Genomic DNA, 12805 nt, shown 5'->3' with positions numbered 1-12805 from the left:
ATTACATTGCCAATGTGTATATTCCATGTCTTTTCAGTAACGATTTGTTATAACGAATTATTGCGCGGGTGTAGTATTGTATTAGGGAAGCACCTAATAACCGATATAGAATTCGTATATCATCATAATGGTTTTTGTATATATTCACTATAAGTCGCTCTCTATACGATAAACAAATAACAAGCATAGCCGAACAAATCCTATCAGAAAGACATGTAATGGCTCTTAGATTAAAGAAAATGATTAGCTAGATGAAGTAAAACGAGTTGAAAAGTGTCCGTACATAGACTAATGTTGCTAGAATTCAGGACTTTCTGATGTTTGTACCTTCAAAATTGGACTTTGTTTGTGGTAACATATCACACATCAAGTGAGTAAAAAAACACTCATTTATCGAATAATAGCCATAATCTTTAATCTATCACATAATTTGAAATTTCCTCTTCGAAGAGTTCCTTTGGAAATTCCATAAAGCCATTTAACGTATTTTAAATTTACTGATTCACTAAGTATAAATTAAAGAATTTAAGCACTGCATTAAGTGAAATAGTGATTTTGTTCAAAGGTCATACTTCTATGAAATTGTAAGCTACGCAGTTTGGTATCTGATTTAAGGATACGTAGAACTGCGGTGAGTTTTCCTTGTGATCTATTATATTACAATACACAGGTTGTATAAGTAGCAACTGAGTATAGGTATTGTATTAACTGGGTTATAATGTTACCTATCACTAATATAGCTCATAACTGAACTGAGGAACGAGGTTCAGCAGTAGCTCTATTTATAGTATTCAGATAATATTGATCTTAATAGATTATCATTAAGATCAATCTCCATATCGTATCATACATGGTACGATATATAATTAGAACATGTGACATATAGTGATACTCAACGTAGTGTATTATAGCGTAGTGTAGTATTGCTGACATTGCCCTCCCCAAGATTTTCTATGTAAATCTGAGGATAAGTCATATGTTCTCAGATATTTAGATTATTGTTTTTAATATAATCATTGACAATTGCTTTGTCCGCTTGTAGCGCTGTAGCTAATGTAGTCCATCCTGACATAATAGTACTCGGATTTAGATTCGAAATGTACTTGACATTTAAGTAGAGTACTTGTTCTCTGTTTTTATGTTCTAGGATATGAAGAATTGTTCCAATATCAGACTCATCAATGGTAGCGTAATTGAGTTCTGAATTATGTCGATACTTTTCTAGGTGAGAAACATGAAAAGTAGATGAAAACATGTGCTTGATTGAATCTGGAAGATCCAATTCATAGTTGTTTGGACCCGACTTCTGTAACACATAGAACGGTCCTGCAAAACTAGGTGCTAATTTATTGGATTTATGAAGAAAACCTGTTTTCGTTCTTTTGACCATAACTAGGTCTCCAGGTTGAAATTCTTCAATTTCTTGTATTTTCATATCGAAATACTTTTTCATCTTTATGTTGTTTGTATTCAAGTGTTCTTTAACTGTTTGAAATACTTGGATCGTTTCCTGAGAGTTTTCGTCAGTTTTGTCACTAAAGCTAGGTAACTCTAAAGGTGATAAAGCTGGTGAATAGCGATGTACTATCTCAAAAGGTGTCATTTGAGTTGCTGAATGTATCGCATTGTTGTAAGATTGTTGCACTAGGGATATATGATCTACCCATGTATTTGGATGTGTGCTACATACACATCTTAGTAATTTCTCCACAGTTTGGTTTGTACGCTCAGTTTGTCCATCAGTTTGTGGTCTGTATGGTAACGAAAATTTCATAACGAAATTATATTTATGTGCGAAATCTTTCCACGTTTGGGAAGTAAAAATATGATCATTATCTGCAATGATTTCTTTTGGATTGCCGAAATAAGCAATAACTCGTTGATCAAACATTCGAGCTGTTTGCTCTGCTGTAATGGATTTCGTACAAGGTACTAAGATTGCCATTTTTGAAAATCGGTCAACTACCACGAAAAGTGCATTATAACCAGATGATTCTGGTAAAGCTGTAATAAAATCCATTGATAAAGATTCCCAAGGTCTTTCTGATGGGGGAATTGGTTGTAAAGGTCCATAAGGTTTATGATTCCTAGATTTGTTTATTTGACATGTATGGCAGTTCTGTACATATTCTTGTATTTGTTTTCTTATTCCTTTCCACGTAAATCTACGTAATATAATGTTTGTAAGAAGTTCAATGCCTGGATGAATCAATTTACCTTCTTCATGATACTTTTTAATAATTGTCCTAGTCAGCTGAGTATCATTAGGTAATAAGATTTGGTCTTTACTGTTAATTAGTAAGCCATCTTTGAGTTGGATATTCTCTTCCACTCGTTTGTCTTCATTGTTTAGTAAATTCAACAATTTTGTATCATTCGTATATTCTGTAACCACTTGGTTTTTAAAATCATCGGTTATCGAGATTTGATTAACAAAGTTGATACTATTGTCTTCTGAATCTTTTGGAATTGGTTCTGTTTCGTCAACAATTCTGGATAAGGCATCAGCTATGTGATTTGCTGATCCAGGTCTGTAGTTAATTTCAAAGTTGAAGTCTTGTAAAAATAATTGCCAACGAGCTAAACGTTTGTTTTCAGGCTCGGATTCGTTAGTAATGCGACCAATTAAGTTTCGATGGTCTGTTAAAATTTTGAAAGGTTCGATAGTGGATTCTAAATAGTGTCTCCAATGTTTGAGAGACTTAATGATTGCAAGCATTTCTTTGTCCGATACGCTATAATTTAATTGTGCTTTAGACATCTTTGCTGAATAGTATCCAACAGGATAGTATTTATCATCATCATGTTTTTGAGACAATACGGCTCCTACAGCGACATCTGAAGCATCAGTTTCCAGTAGAATCTTTTTACTGAAATCAAAGTGTCGTAGCACCGGAGGAGAAACTAAACATTGTTTAATGTTTTCTATCGCTTGGGTTTGTGTTGGTGTCCATTTCCAGCGTACATCCTTTTTCAAAAGATTATTGAGTGGATGTGTTAATTGTGATGTCTTTGGAATGAATTTCCTAAGATAATTGACAGAACCTAGAAATTGTCGTAATTCTTTACGATTCTTAGGTTGCTTCCATTGTAAGACTTTGTCTATATTTTCTTGACAAGGCGTAAATCCTTTTTCCGAAATGTGATACCCTATAAATTTTACTTGTGATTGGTGAAATTCACATTTTGCTTGATTGATAATTAAGTTCGCATTTTTCAATTTCTGTAGAACGTCTTTAACATGTTTTACATGTTCAGATTCCGATTTTGAATGAATTAAAATATCATCCATATAACATACTACATGTGATTCTTTGGCTTCACCAAGTATTGTATTGATAAAGTATTGAAAATGTGCTGGAGCTGTAGATATGCCATAAGGCATTACTAGATATTCAAAAACTCCACGAGGACAGCGAAAAGCAAGTTTATGTTCATCTCCTTTTCTTACTCGTATCAAGTGATAGGCACTTTTGAGGTCAAGTTTAGTAAAAATTGTAGAACCTTGTATTTTAGCAAGTAATTGTTCAATAAGTGGTAACGGATATATATTGGGTTTGACATACTTATTTAAAGGTTTGTAGTCAACCACCATTCTCAAGGTGCCTTCCTTTTTCGGAACGAACATTACTGGACAGGCGTTAATGGCTTTAGATTCTCGTATAATTCCACTTTTTAATCCTTGATTAATTTCATCATTCATAGCTTGCATTTTTCCCGGTGGTAGCGGGTAATTTCTGATAGGTAATCTGTAGTTTTCTTGAGTTAGTTCAACTTCAAATTCTAACCCTTTTATTGGCTTTGGTAGCTTTTCCGTATTGGTTTCTGCAGTAATGTCTTTGAATTCTTTATAGATATCTGGTAACTCAGGTTCCTTGACAATATTTGAAACTTTGTTCATTTGAGAGAGCGTGTGTTTACTGCTAGATATTTCAATGTTATTGTCATATAATGTTGTGAAGGAGATAGCAGCTGGATGCGAAAATTTCTTTACAACCAAGAATTCTGTTTTGATTGATATTCCATTTAGACTTATGTTAAGTTTTATTGTTTTGCGATTAATCTTATTTGGATAAACTCCACCATATATCACACTTTTTGACCAGGGTCTGGTAGGCAGTTTATGTGCTCGAACAGTTTCTTCTGTTATAATATTTGCTTGAGCGCCCGTATCGATTAGACAGGGTATTGAGCACTTGAAGTCTGGAAGTTCAGCTTGTAATACCATTTCGTAACGTTTCCTAGTATGATTTAGGAATTTGTTAGATGAGTATTCTATTCTCGAAACATTTGTCTTCCTCAGGTTTCTGCTATTAGTGGTGTTATTTTTCTTTGAAAGGGACTCTTTTCCTAGATTTTTATTTTGCAGTTGAAAACGCTTGTGAGTTTTACCATACGAGGCTGTTCTTTTGTCCTCTAAAAAGTCATAAATTTCACTGATTTCTGATTTCCAGTAATTTCTTTCCTTTAATTTCCTTAAGGAATATGGCAGCATCCATAATATAAACAAGCGAGTATGGAAATCATCAACATTTGCTTTTGACATGAGTTTCCTTATAAATTGAACTTTGTCCAATTGATTTCTAAAACCTTCAAATGTTTTAGTTAAACGATCACCTTTGTTGGATCCTTGTACTTTCCCTGTTTGTCTGAGTAATTCTTGCCATGTAAGACTTCCATTCTCAGAAAACATGCGTTCAGCGAATTGTTGCTCTAATTCTTCTAGGTGATTCAATGTATACTGTCTTTTAGTATGCTCATTTGGGAATAATGAAGGGTATTCAGTAAAGTGTTGATCAAGTTTTGAAATGTAACTTTCAACATCCTTATTAGGATCGAATTTCCCTATCTCTGGTACATGCTTCGATAATATTTTTGCAAAAAGGTTTATTAAATGTTCGTCTGATGTTTGAATTCCATCCAAATTCTCTGGTCTCCATCGTTTTGCTCTTGCTTTCATATAACGATAATTTGCGTAGGACATTGTATATGTTTCCCTTTGGGAGATTTCAAAAGGGATAACAGTCCTTCCAAAGTTCTTTCTCCTTTGAACCCAGAAGGAGAGAAATATATATATTTATGATATATATTTATTCAATAATTCCTTTTTCCTAAAAGGAGTTAATTGTAGATCACAAGAGTTCAGTTATTGTAAGCTACGCAGTTTGGTATCTGATTTAAGGATACGTAGAACTGCGGTGAGCTTTCCTTGTGATCTATTATATTACAATACACAGGTTGTATAAGTAGCAACTGAGTATAGGTATTGTATTAACTGGGTTATAATGTTACCTATCACTAATATAGCTCATAACTGAACTGAGGAACGAGGTTCAGCAGTAGCTCTATTTATAGTATTCAGATAATATTGATCTTAATAGATTATCATTAAGATCAATCTCCATATCGTATCATACATGGTACGATATATAATTAGAACATGTGACATATAGTGATACTCAACGTAGTGTATTATAGCGTAGTGTAGTATTGCTGACAGAAATGAACACTTCTAATACCTCGAAGTAGACGAAAATTGAAAATTCAGTTTATCCTCCGCCACTCACAATCATGTCGAGTGCACATCCTAAAGGGGACTCGAAAGAGCCTCCCAAACATGGAAATAGTAAGGAGAAGCCAAACTATGGTCAATCACAGTATAGTTATTCTGCAATGTCAAATTTGGTTACGCAGGCTGATCGAAGATTTGTGTCACGACGTGATGCTGAACCTACAGGCGAACCGGAATCTCTGGTAAATCGAGTTAGTATTGCAGATATGGGTTCTAGAGCGAGAATTGAAAAACCTAGTACCCTTCCTCTCGAATTGACGCAGGAAGTTCAGGAGGTCCGGTTACCTCGTAAAGATGCAGAATCCTTAGAAATTGGTATACGGCAACCTGAACGCGAAAAGCGCTCTTCAGCGATACTTAAATATTTTGATTCTTTTGAAATTTTGAAATATAATCCTCTAACCGACGAGACCCGAGAAGTTTATGATTATATCTTGAGTTTCATTCAACAATACCTTGGCGATCAGTCTCCTGAAATCCTCCGTTCTGCTGCTGATTTGATTATTGAACTTCTTAAGGATAGTTCTTTAGATGAACAAGGTCGTAAAAAGCAAATAGAGGAGGTTTTGAGTACTGAACTCCCACAGGATCGGTTTTCACAGCTCGTTAACTTGGGAAATCGCTTAACAGATTATACAGTTGAGCAAGAAGAAGAGTTAAATGAAGAAGGCGTTAATGAATCTGGCGTACCAGTATTGTTCAATGAAGCCGATGAAGAGGAAGAAGCTGTTGAGGCAATGGAAGAGGATGAAGTGGCAGAAGATGAAGACGTCGTCTTAGAAACTTCCATATCTCAAGAAGAAGAGAAAAAGAATATTGAAAATCCGGATACAGAGGTTACATTTATTTCTGCTGATACCAAAAAAGTTACCGAAATACCCACTGTTCATCCTCGTGAAATCGATGCATTTTGGCTGCAACGAGAAATAGCAAAATATTTTGCTGACGCCGTCGTTTGTCAGGAAAAAACAAATCAAGCGTTTGAGGCACTTTCGGCTGATTACGATCTCGGTGAATTGGAAAATGAATTGATGAGTATTTTTGATTATGAACATTTCTATCTTGTTCAACTTTTGACTAAGAATCGTTGGACAATAGTTTCGTGTACAATGTTAAAACGCGCCGCTACTGATGAAGAACGCTTAGGTGTGGAAGAGCAAATTCGTGCTGCTGGTCGGTCTTGGATTCTCGAAGCTCTACGCCCTGGTGCTATCACTATACCTGATGACGGTTTAAATGAATTAAATAATAATGTTGTTGAGAAAGCTGAACCTGCGCCCGTTTCTGAAATTCCACTTTCGAAAACTTTGACTTCCCATAAAATTGTACCTAAGCACCAAGTTGATCTAGAAAATTATGTGTTTACTGAGGGATCACGTCTCATGTCTAATAAAGCTGTCAAGCTACCTGAAGGCTCGTTTCGTAGGACTGGTAAAGGGTATGAAGAAATACATGTTCCTGCCCCCAACAAAGCCGTACTTGGCGCTGACGAGCGTCTTGTAAAAATCAAGGAACTGCCTGAATGGTCTCATCAAGCTTTTCTTAATACTCAATCTTTAAACCGAATCCAAAGCCATCTTTATCCTATCGCTTTTGGTACTGACGAAAACATCCTTTTATGCGCTCCTACTGGTGCTGGAAAAACAAATGTAGCAATGCTATGTATCCTTAACGAATTACAAAAACATTTACGTGAAGATCTTAGCTTTAACTTACAAAATTTTAAAATTGTTTACATTGCTCCCTTGAAGGCGTTGGTACAAGAGATGGTTAATAATTTCTCAAAGAGGCTTACTCCATACAATATTCGAGTCGCAGAGTTAACTGGTGATAGTCAATTGACTAAACAACAAATTAGTGAAACTCAAATAATTGTAACCACACCCGAGAAGTGGGATATTATAACTCGAAAAGCTAATGATTTATCTTATGTCAATCTAGTCCGTTTAGTTATTATTGATGAGGTTCATTTGCTTCATGATGAACGAGGTCCTGTATTAGAATCTATAGTTGCTCGTATATTTCGCCATCAGGAGGAAACTCTTGAACAAGTTCGATTAGTAGGTTTGTCTGCTACACTTCCTAATTATACCGATGTTGCCAGTTTTTTACATGTCGACCCTAAAAAAGGGCTTTTTTACTTCGATTCGACATATCGTCCATGCCCTTTAAAGCAAGAATTTATAGGCATTACAGAAAAAACACCGTTTAAACGAATGCAGACGACTAATGAAGCTTGTTATGAAAAAGTTATGCAACACGCTGGCAAAAACCAGGTCCTCATATTTGTACATTCGCGCAAAGAAACCGCTAAAACCGCTCGTTTTATAAGAGATAAGGCACTAGAGGAAGAGACCATCGGTCATTTGTTACGCTCTGATGCCGCATCCCGTGAAATTCTTCGGGCTGAAGCCGACTCTACCAGTGATGAAAATTTGAAAGATTTGCTCCCATATGGGTTTGCCATACATCATGCTGGTATGCGACGAGAGGATCGCCAAACGTCTGAAGACCTTTTTGCCGATGGTACTATACAGGTACTAGTGAGTACGGCAACTCTGGCTTGGGGCGTAAACTTACCAGCGCACACAGTGATCATCAAAGGGACCCAAGTTTATTCTCCTGAAAAGGGTATCTGGACAGAACTCTCTCCTCAGGATGTTTTGCAAATGCTTGGCAGAGCTGGTCGCCCACAATTCGACACATATGGTGAAGGAATTATCATTACCGCCCACTCTGAGTTACAGTATTATCTATCACTAATGAATCAGCAGCTTCCAATTGAGTCTCAATTTATGCGCCGTCTAGCTGATTGTTTAAATGCCGAAGTATCGTTAGGAACTGTTCGTAGTATCGAAGATGGCGTAGACTGGCTTGGTTATACATACCTCTATGTTCGAATGTTACGATCCCCTGCCCTATATAGCGTCGGCCCAGAGTATGATGATGACAAATATCTTGTTCAAAAAAGAGCTGACTTACTTCATTCAGCTGCCATTTTATTAGAAAAATGCAAGTTACTAGTGTATAATCGTCAGAGTGGTACGTTGACCGCTACGGAATTGGGAAAAGTTGCTGCAAGTTATTACGTTACTCATAACTCGATGGCCATATATAATCGTCTTTTAATGCAGACAACATCCTTTATCGAGTTATTTCGAGTCTTCAGTTTTTCTGATGAATTTAAGCACATTCCTGTCCGTGAAGAAGAGAAAGTTGAACTCGCGAAGTTGCTGGAAAGAGTACCAATTCCTATTAGGGAAAGATTAGATGAACCTGCTGCCAAGATTAATGCCCTTCTCCAATCATATATATCAAGACAACGCCTGGATGGATTTGCACTTGTGGCAGACATGGTATACGTTACGCAATCAGCGGGTAGAATTATGCGTGCAATATTCGAGATATCATTGAGACGTGGTTGGTCATCTGTTGCAACACTCTCTCTTGATACATGCAAAATGATTGAGAAAAGGCTTTGGCCAACTATGAGCCCCCTTCGACAGTTTCCCAATTGTCCTTCTGAAGTAATACGCCGCGTTGAGAAAAAGGAATTTCCTTGGCAGCGATACTTTGATCTGGACCCTGCTGAATTAGGAGAATTAGTAGGGGTGCCAAAAGAAGGGAGGCGTGTGTACAACATGGTTCAGTCTTTTCCAAGGTTGAGCGTCGAAGCACATGTTCAACCTATCACAAGATCGCTTGTGCGGGTCGAACTTGTTATAAATTCTCAGTTCAACTGGGATGATCATTTAAGCGGCACTTCTGAAGCTTTTTGGATCCTTGTAGAAGACGTGGACGGGGACCGATTGCTACATTATGAACAATTTTTCCTTCTTAAAAAATACAAAGATGATGAGCATATTGTAAATTTTACAGTACCTTTGTTAGAACCTCTTCCTCCTTGTTACTTTATAAAGATAGTTTCAGATCGATGGTTACACTCGATAACTAAGGTACCTCTTTCATTTCAGCGCCTGATAATGCCAGAAAAATTTCCTGCGCCAACACCTCTTCTTGATCTTCAGAACGCCCCGGTCTCTAGTCTTAATAACCCAAGCTTCATTTCCCTCTACCCTAATTTTAAATTTTTTAACAAGATTCAAACACAGGTGTTTAACTCTGTTTATAAAACCAACGATAGTGTTTTTATTGGTGCTCCCAATGGAAGTGGAAAGACTGTTTGTGCCGAACTTGCTTTGTTACATCATTGGAGTCAAGAAGATTATGGTACTGCAGTTTACATTGCCCCAATTCAGGAAATCGTTGATCGTCGATATGAAGAATGGTATGGCAAGTTTTCTGACCTCGGTGATGGGAAAGTTTTGGTAAAATTGACGGGTGAGCGTTCACAAGACTTGAAGCTGATACAAGTTGCTGACTTGATATTTTGCACGCCATCGCAATGGGACTCATTGTCGAAGAGATGGAGAAGTATGCGAAGCATTCAGAAAGTTGATTTTTATATATGTGATGAATTACAATTGCTTGGTGGATTTTATGGTCCATTATACGAAATAGTGATCTCACGGATACGGTACATGGCAGTACAATTAGAAAAAAATATCCGAGTGGTTGGCCTTTCAGTATCTGTTGCTAATGCTCGAGATTTGGGTGAGTGGCTTGGGACTAGTCCACAATGCATATTTAATTTTAGTCCTAAAGACAGGCCTAATCCTCTTACTATTCATTTGCAATCATTCAGTATTACTCATTTCCCTTCCCTTATGTTGGCTATGAGCAAGCCTATATATCGCAGCTTGAAGAACTTTATTTCTCAGAGAAAGTCTACTATTGTATTTACTCCTGACAGGAAAGTAGCGAAACAATTAGCTTTTGATTTAGTTACATTCAGTATGGCTGATGAAGATGAGTATTTGTTTTCGTTAATGGAGAATGAAGCTTTCAATAAAGTTGAAGATGCTGCCTTGCAGCAATCATTGAAGCATGGTATTGCTTATATTAGTGAAATCACATCGTCCAATGATCAGAATATTGTACAATATCTTTACCGTCATGGACTTATCAAGGTTTTGATAGCTTCTCGCGATGTTATTTATTCCTTAAAAGCAAAATCAAACGCTGTTATTGTGATGGGTACTCAATACTATGATGGCAAAGAACATCGTTATATTGATTATCCTATAAGTGAGTTATTACAAATGCTCGGGTTTACTGCTAGCATTGGATCAAGTGAGCTTAGCCAGGTTATTCTTATGACTGTCACTACTAAGAAGGAATATTACAAGAAATTTTTAAATGAGCCATTACCCATGGAAAGCCATCTTCAAGTTTGGCTGCACGATGCTTTCGTGTCAGAAATATCTACGCAAACCATTGAAAGCAAACAAGATGCTGTAGATTGGCTTACATGGTCGTATATGTACCGGAGACTAGTTGCCAATCCTGCCTATTATGGTCTTCAAGATATCACTCATGAGTCGGTTTCTGAATTCCTTTCGGATCTTGTAGAAACAACCATGAATGATTTGAGTGAGGCACGCTTAATCACTGTAGACGATGAGGATGATAGTTGTGTCGCATTAAATTTAGCAATGATAGCTTCTCATTACGGAATTACATACATTACTATGCAAACGTTTGCTTTGAGCTTGTCAGAGCGCACGAAGATGAAGGGATTACTAGAAATTGTTACATCAGCAGCAGAATATGAGCAACTCCCAATTCGAAAGTATGAAGATATTGTGCTGGAGCGAATTCATTCCCGCCTGCCTGTTCGCTTAAGTAATCCTAACTATGAAGATCCTCATACGAAATCATTTATTCTTCTTGCAGCTCATTTTTCTAGATTTGAATTGCCTCCTGGTTTAGTTATAGATCAGAAATTCATTTTGACTAGGGTACATAATCTTCTGGGCGCTTGTGTTGATACATTGTCTTCCGAAGGCCATTTAATAGCTTGTATTAGACCAATGGAGATGTCGCAAATGGTTACGCAAGCTTTATGGGATCGTGATAGTCCTTTAAAACAGATACCCTATTTCGACGACGCTTTAATCGAACGATGCAATAAAGAGGGTGTTCATGATGTCTTTGATATTATCGATTTGGATGACGAAAAACGTACTGAATTGTTACATATGGATAATGCACATCTTGCCAAATGCGCAGAGTTTATCAATAAATATCCGGATATTGACATTGATTTTGAAATAGAAGACTCTGAAGATGTTCACGCTAATTCACCCTCTGTGCTTATTGTTCAACTAACTCGAGAACTGGAAGAGGATGAAGAAGTTGATACGACTGTCATTGCTCCTTACTTTCCAGCTCAAAAAACTGAACATTGGTGGCTTGTAATTTCGGATGACAAAACCCTCTTGGCAATTAAGAAGATTACCTTAGGTAGGTCCTTGACTACCAAGATGGAATTTGTGCCCCCGGCAATGGGAACTTTAAAATATAAACTGAGCTGCTTTAGCGATTCTTATATGGGTGTGGATTATGAAAAAGAATTTGAATGCAACGTTTTGGAACCTTTGGACACAGAAATGGAAGACGGGGAATAAGGTATTGTGCAAAATATGGATAATTCCCAAATTAAAAATTTTGACTTGAGGGTCAAAAGAACTGTTAAATAATTATTTTTTGAATTCATTGTATATTTATTTGCTAATTAATGGATGGTTTGATTCTTTAGCTTTTCTTTTTCAGCAAATTTATTGATGCCATCAGCGTGTGCAAATTCTTAACAACCAAACATGCATTACTAGGTATGCAATGATTTCATATGAATACATGAACATATGTATATATTTATAATTAATGAAGTCAAATTTTGATTTTCAAATAATGCGAAGATAGATTTTCATGTTCACTTAGGAGAATTGTTTCAGTGATGCTATTGAAAGGAGAGGTGTAGCGAGACCTGTGGTAATGTAGATAGTTAAAGTAATTTTCAAATGTTTTAACCTGAAATTCAAAAAATATGCAACGTTTATTACCCAAGACTGAAGAAGCGAAGAGTTAGATGTTAAACTACTACAATACGCTGATAAAAATCAAGCAACACGAGTTCTTATCCTGCGCTTCTATTAAAAATATTAAATATCGTATTTACTACACTTATATACATATTGATATCATTTTGTTTTTGTTCATAAACCACCCAATGTAGATTCAACAATTATCGCTAGATATATATATATATTTATAAGCGAACAGAAGCTATAAAATTATTAAGAGAATACAATGATTAGTTATTCTGTGCAC

The 12805-nt window shown here is 36.4% G+C and overlaps 2 protein-coding genes and 11 long non-coding RNA genes across 13 annotated transcripts, besides 2 other annotated features; 5 read left to right on the top strand and 8 right to left on the bottom strand.

The window, feature by feature from the left end:
• The first annotated feature begins 20 nt into the window (after window positions 1-20).
• On the top strand, window positions 21-385 carry SPOM_SPNCRNA.2650. The gene has a single exon (NR_192018.1). It is a non-coding gene; the product is annotated as a non-coding RNA (long non-coding RNA).
• On the bottom strand, window positions 217-523 carry SPOM_SPNCRNA.2649. Its single transcript, NR_192017.1, has one exon. It is a non-coding gene; the product is annotated as a non-coding RNA (long non-coding RNA).
• Window positions 524-583: 60 nt separating this feature from the next.
• Window positions 584-932: an LONG TERMINAL REPEAT.
• A 50-nt stretch (window positions 933-982) lies between these two features.
• Tf2-1 (retrotransposable element/transposon Tf2-type) lies at window positions 983-4984 on the bottom strand (the record flags this gene model as incomplete). The annotated part of the gene is made up of 1 exon (NM_001018779.3): window positions 983-4984. One exon carries the CDS (start codon window positions 4982-4984, stop codon window positions 983-985), a length of 4002 nt encoding a protein of 1333 aa, NP_593347.1.
• SPOM_SPNCRNA.2648 lies at window positions 3075-3274 on the top strand. The gene has a single exon (NR_192016.1). It is a non-coding gene; the product is annotated as a non-coding RNA (long non-coding RNA).
• SPOM_SPNCRNA.2647 lies at window positions 3466-4307 on the top strand. The gene has a single exon (NR_192015.1). It is a non-coding gene; the product is annotated as a non-coding RNA (long non-coding RNA).
• Window positions 4435-5298, top strand: SPOM_SPNCRNA.2646. Its single transcript, NR_192014.1, has one exon. It is a non-coding gene; the product is annotated as a non-coding RNA (long non-coding RNA).
• Window positions 5151-5499: an LONG TERMINAL REPEAT.
• Window positions 5500-5551: 52 nt separating this feature from the next.
• Window positions 5552-12386, top strand: brr2 (U5 snRNP complex subunit Brr2). Its single transcript, NM_001018778.3, has one exon. The coding sequence runs from the start codon at window positions 5572-5574 to the stop codon at window positions 12100-12102; it is 6531 nt and encodes a 2176-aa protein (NP_593346.1). The 5' UTR covers window positions 5552-5571; the 3' UTR covers window positions 12103-12386.
• Window positions 7521-7741, bottom strand: SPOM_SPNCRNA.2645. The gene has a single exon (NR_192013.1). It is a non-coding gene; the product is annotated as a non-coding RNA (long non-coding RNA).
• On the bottom strand, window positions 8129-8475 carry SPOM_SPNCRNA.2644. Its single transcript, NR_192012.1, has one exon. It is a non-coding gene; the product is annotated as a non-coding RNA (long non-coding RNA).
• Window positions 9073-9349, bottom strand: SPOM_SPNCRNA.2643. The gene has a single exon (NR_192011.1). It is a non-coding gene; the product is annotated as a non-coding RNA (long non-coding RNA).
• On the bottom strand, window positions 9763-10031 carry SPOM_SPNCRNA.2642. Its single transcript, NR_192010.1, has one exon. It is a non-coding gene; the product is annotated as a non-coding RNA (long non-coding RNA).
• SPOM_SPNCRNA.2641 lies at window positions 10717-12135 on the bottom strand. Its single transcript, NR_192009.1, has one exon. It is a non-coding gene; the product is annotated as a non-coding RNA (long non-coding RNA).
• SPOM_SPNCRNA.2640 lies at window positions 12241-12706 on the bottom strand. Its single transcript, NR_192008.1, has one exon. It is a non-coding gene; the product is annotated as a non-coding RNA (long non-coding RNA).
• Between the last annotated feature and the right edge of the window lie 99 nt (window positions 12707-12805).

Source organism: Schizosaccharomyces pombe (genome assembly GCF_000002945.2).
Source record: "Schizosaccharomyces pombe strain 972h- genome assembly, chromosome: I".
Classification (NCBI taxonomy): domain Eukaryota; kingdom Fungi; phylum Ascomycota; class Schizosaccharomycetes; order Schizosaccharomycetales; family Schizosaccharomycetaceae; genus Schizosaccharomyces; species Schizosaccharomyces pombe.
This window is presented reverse-complemented; position numbering and strand designations above follow the sequence as displayed.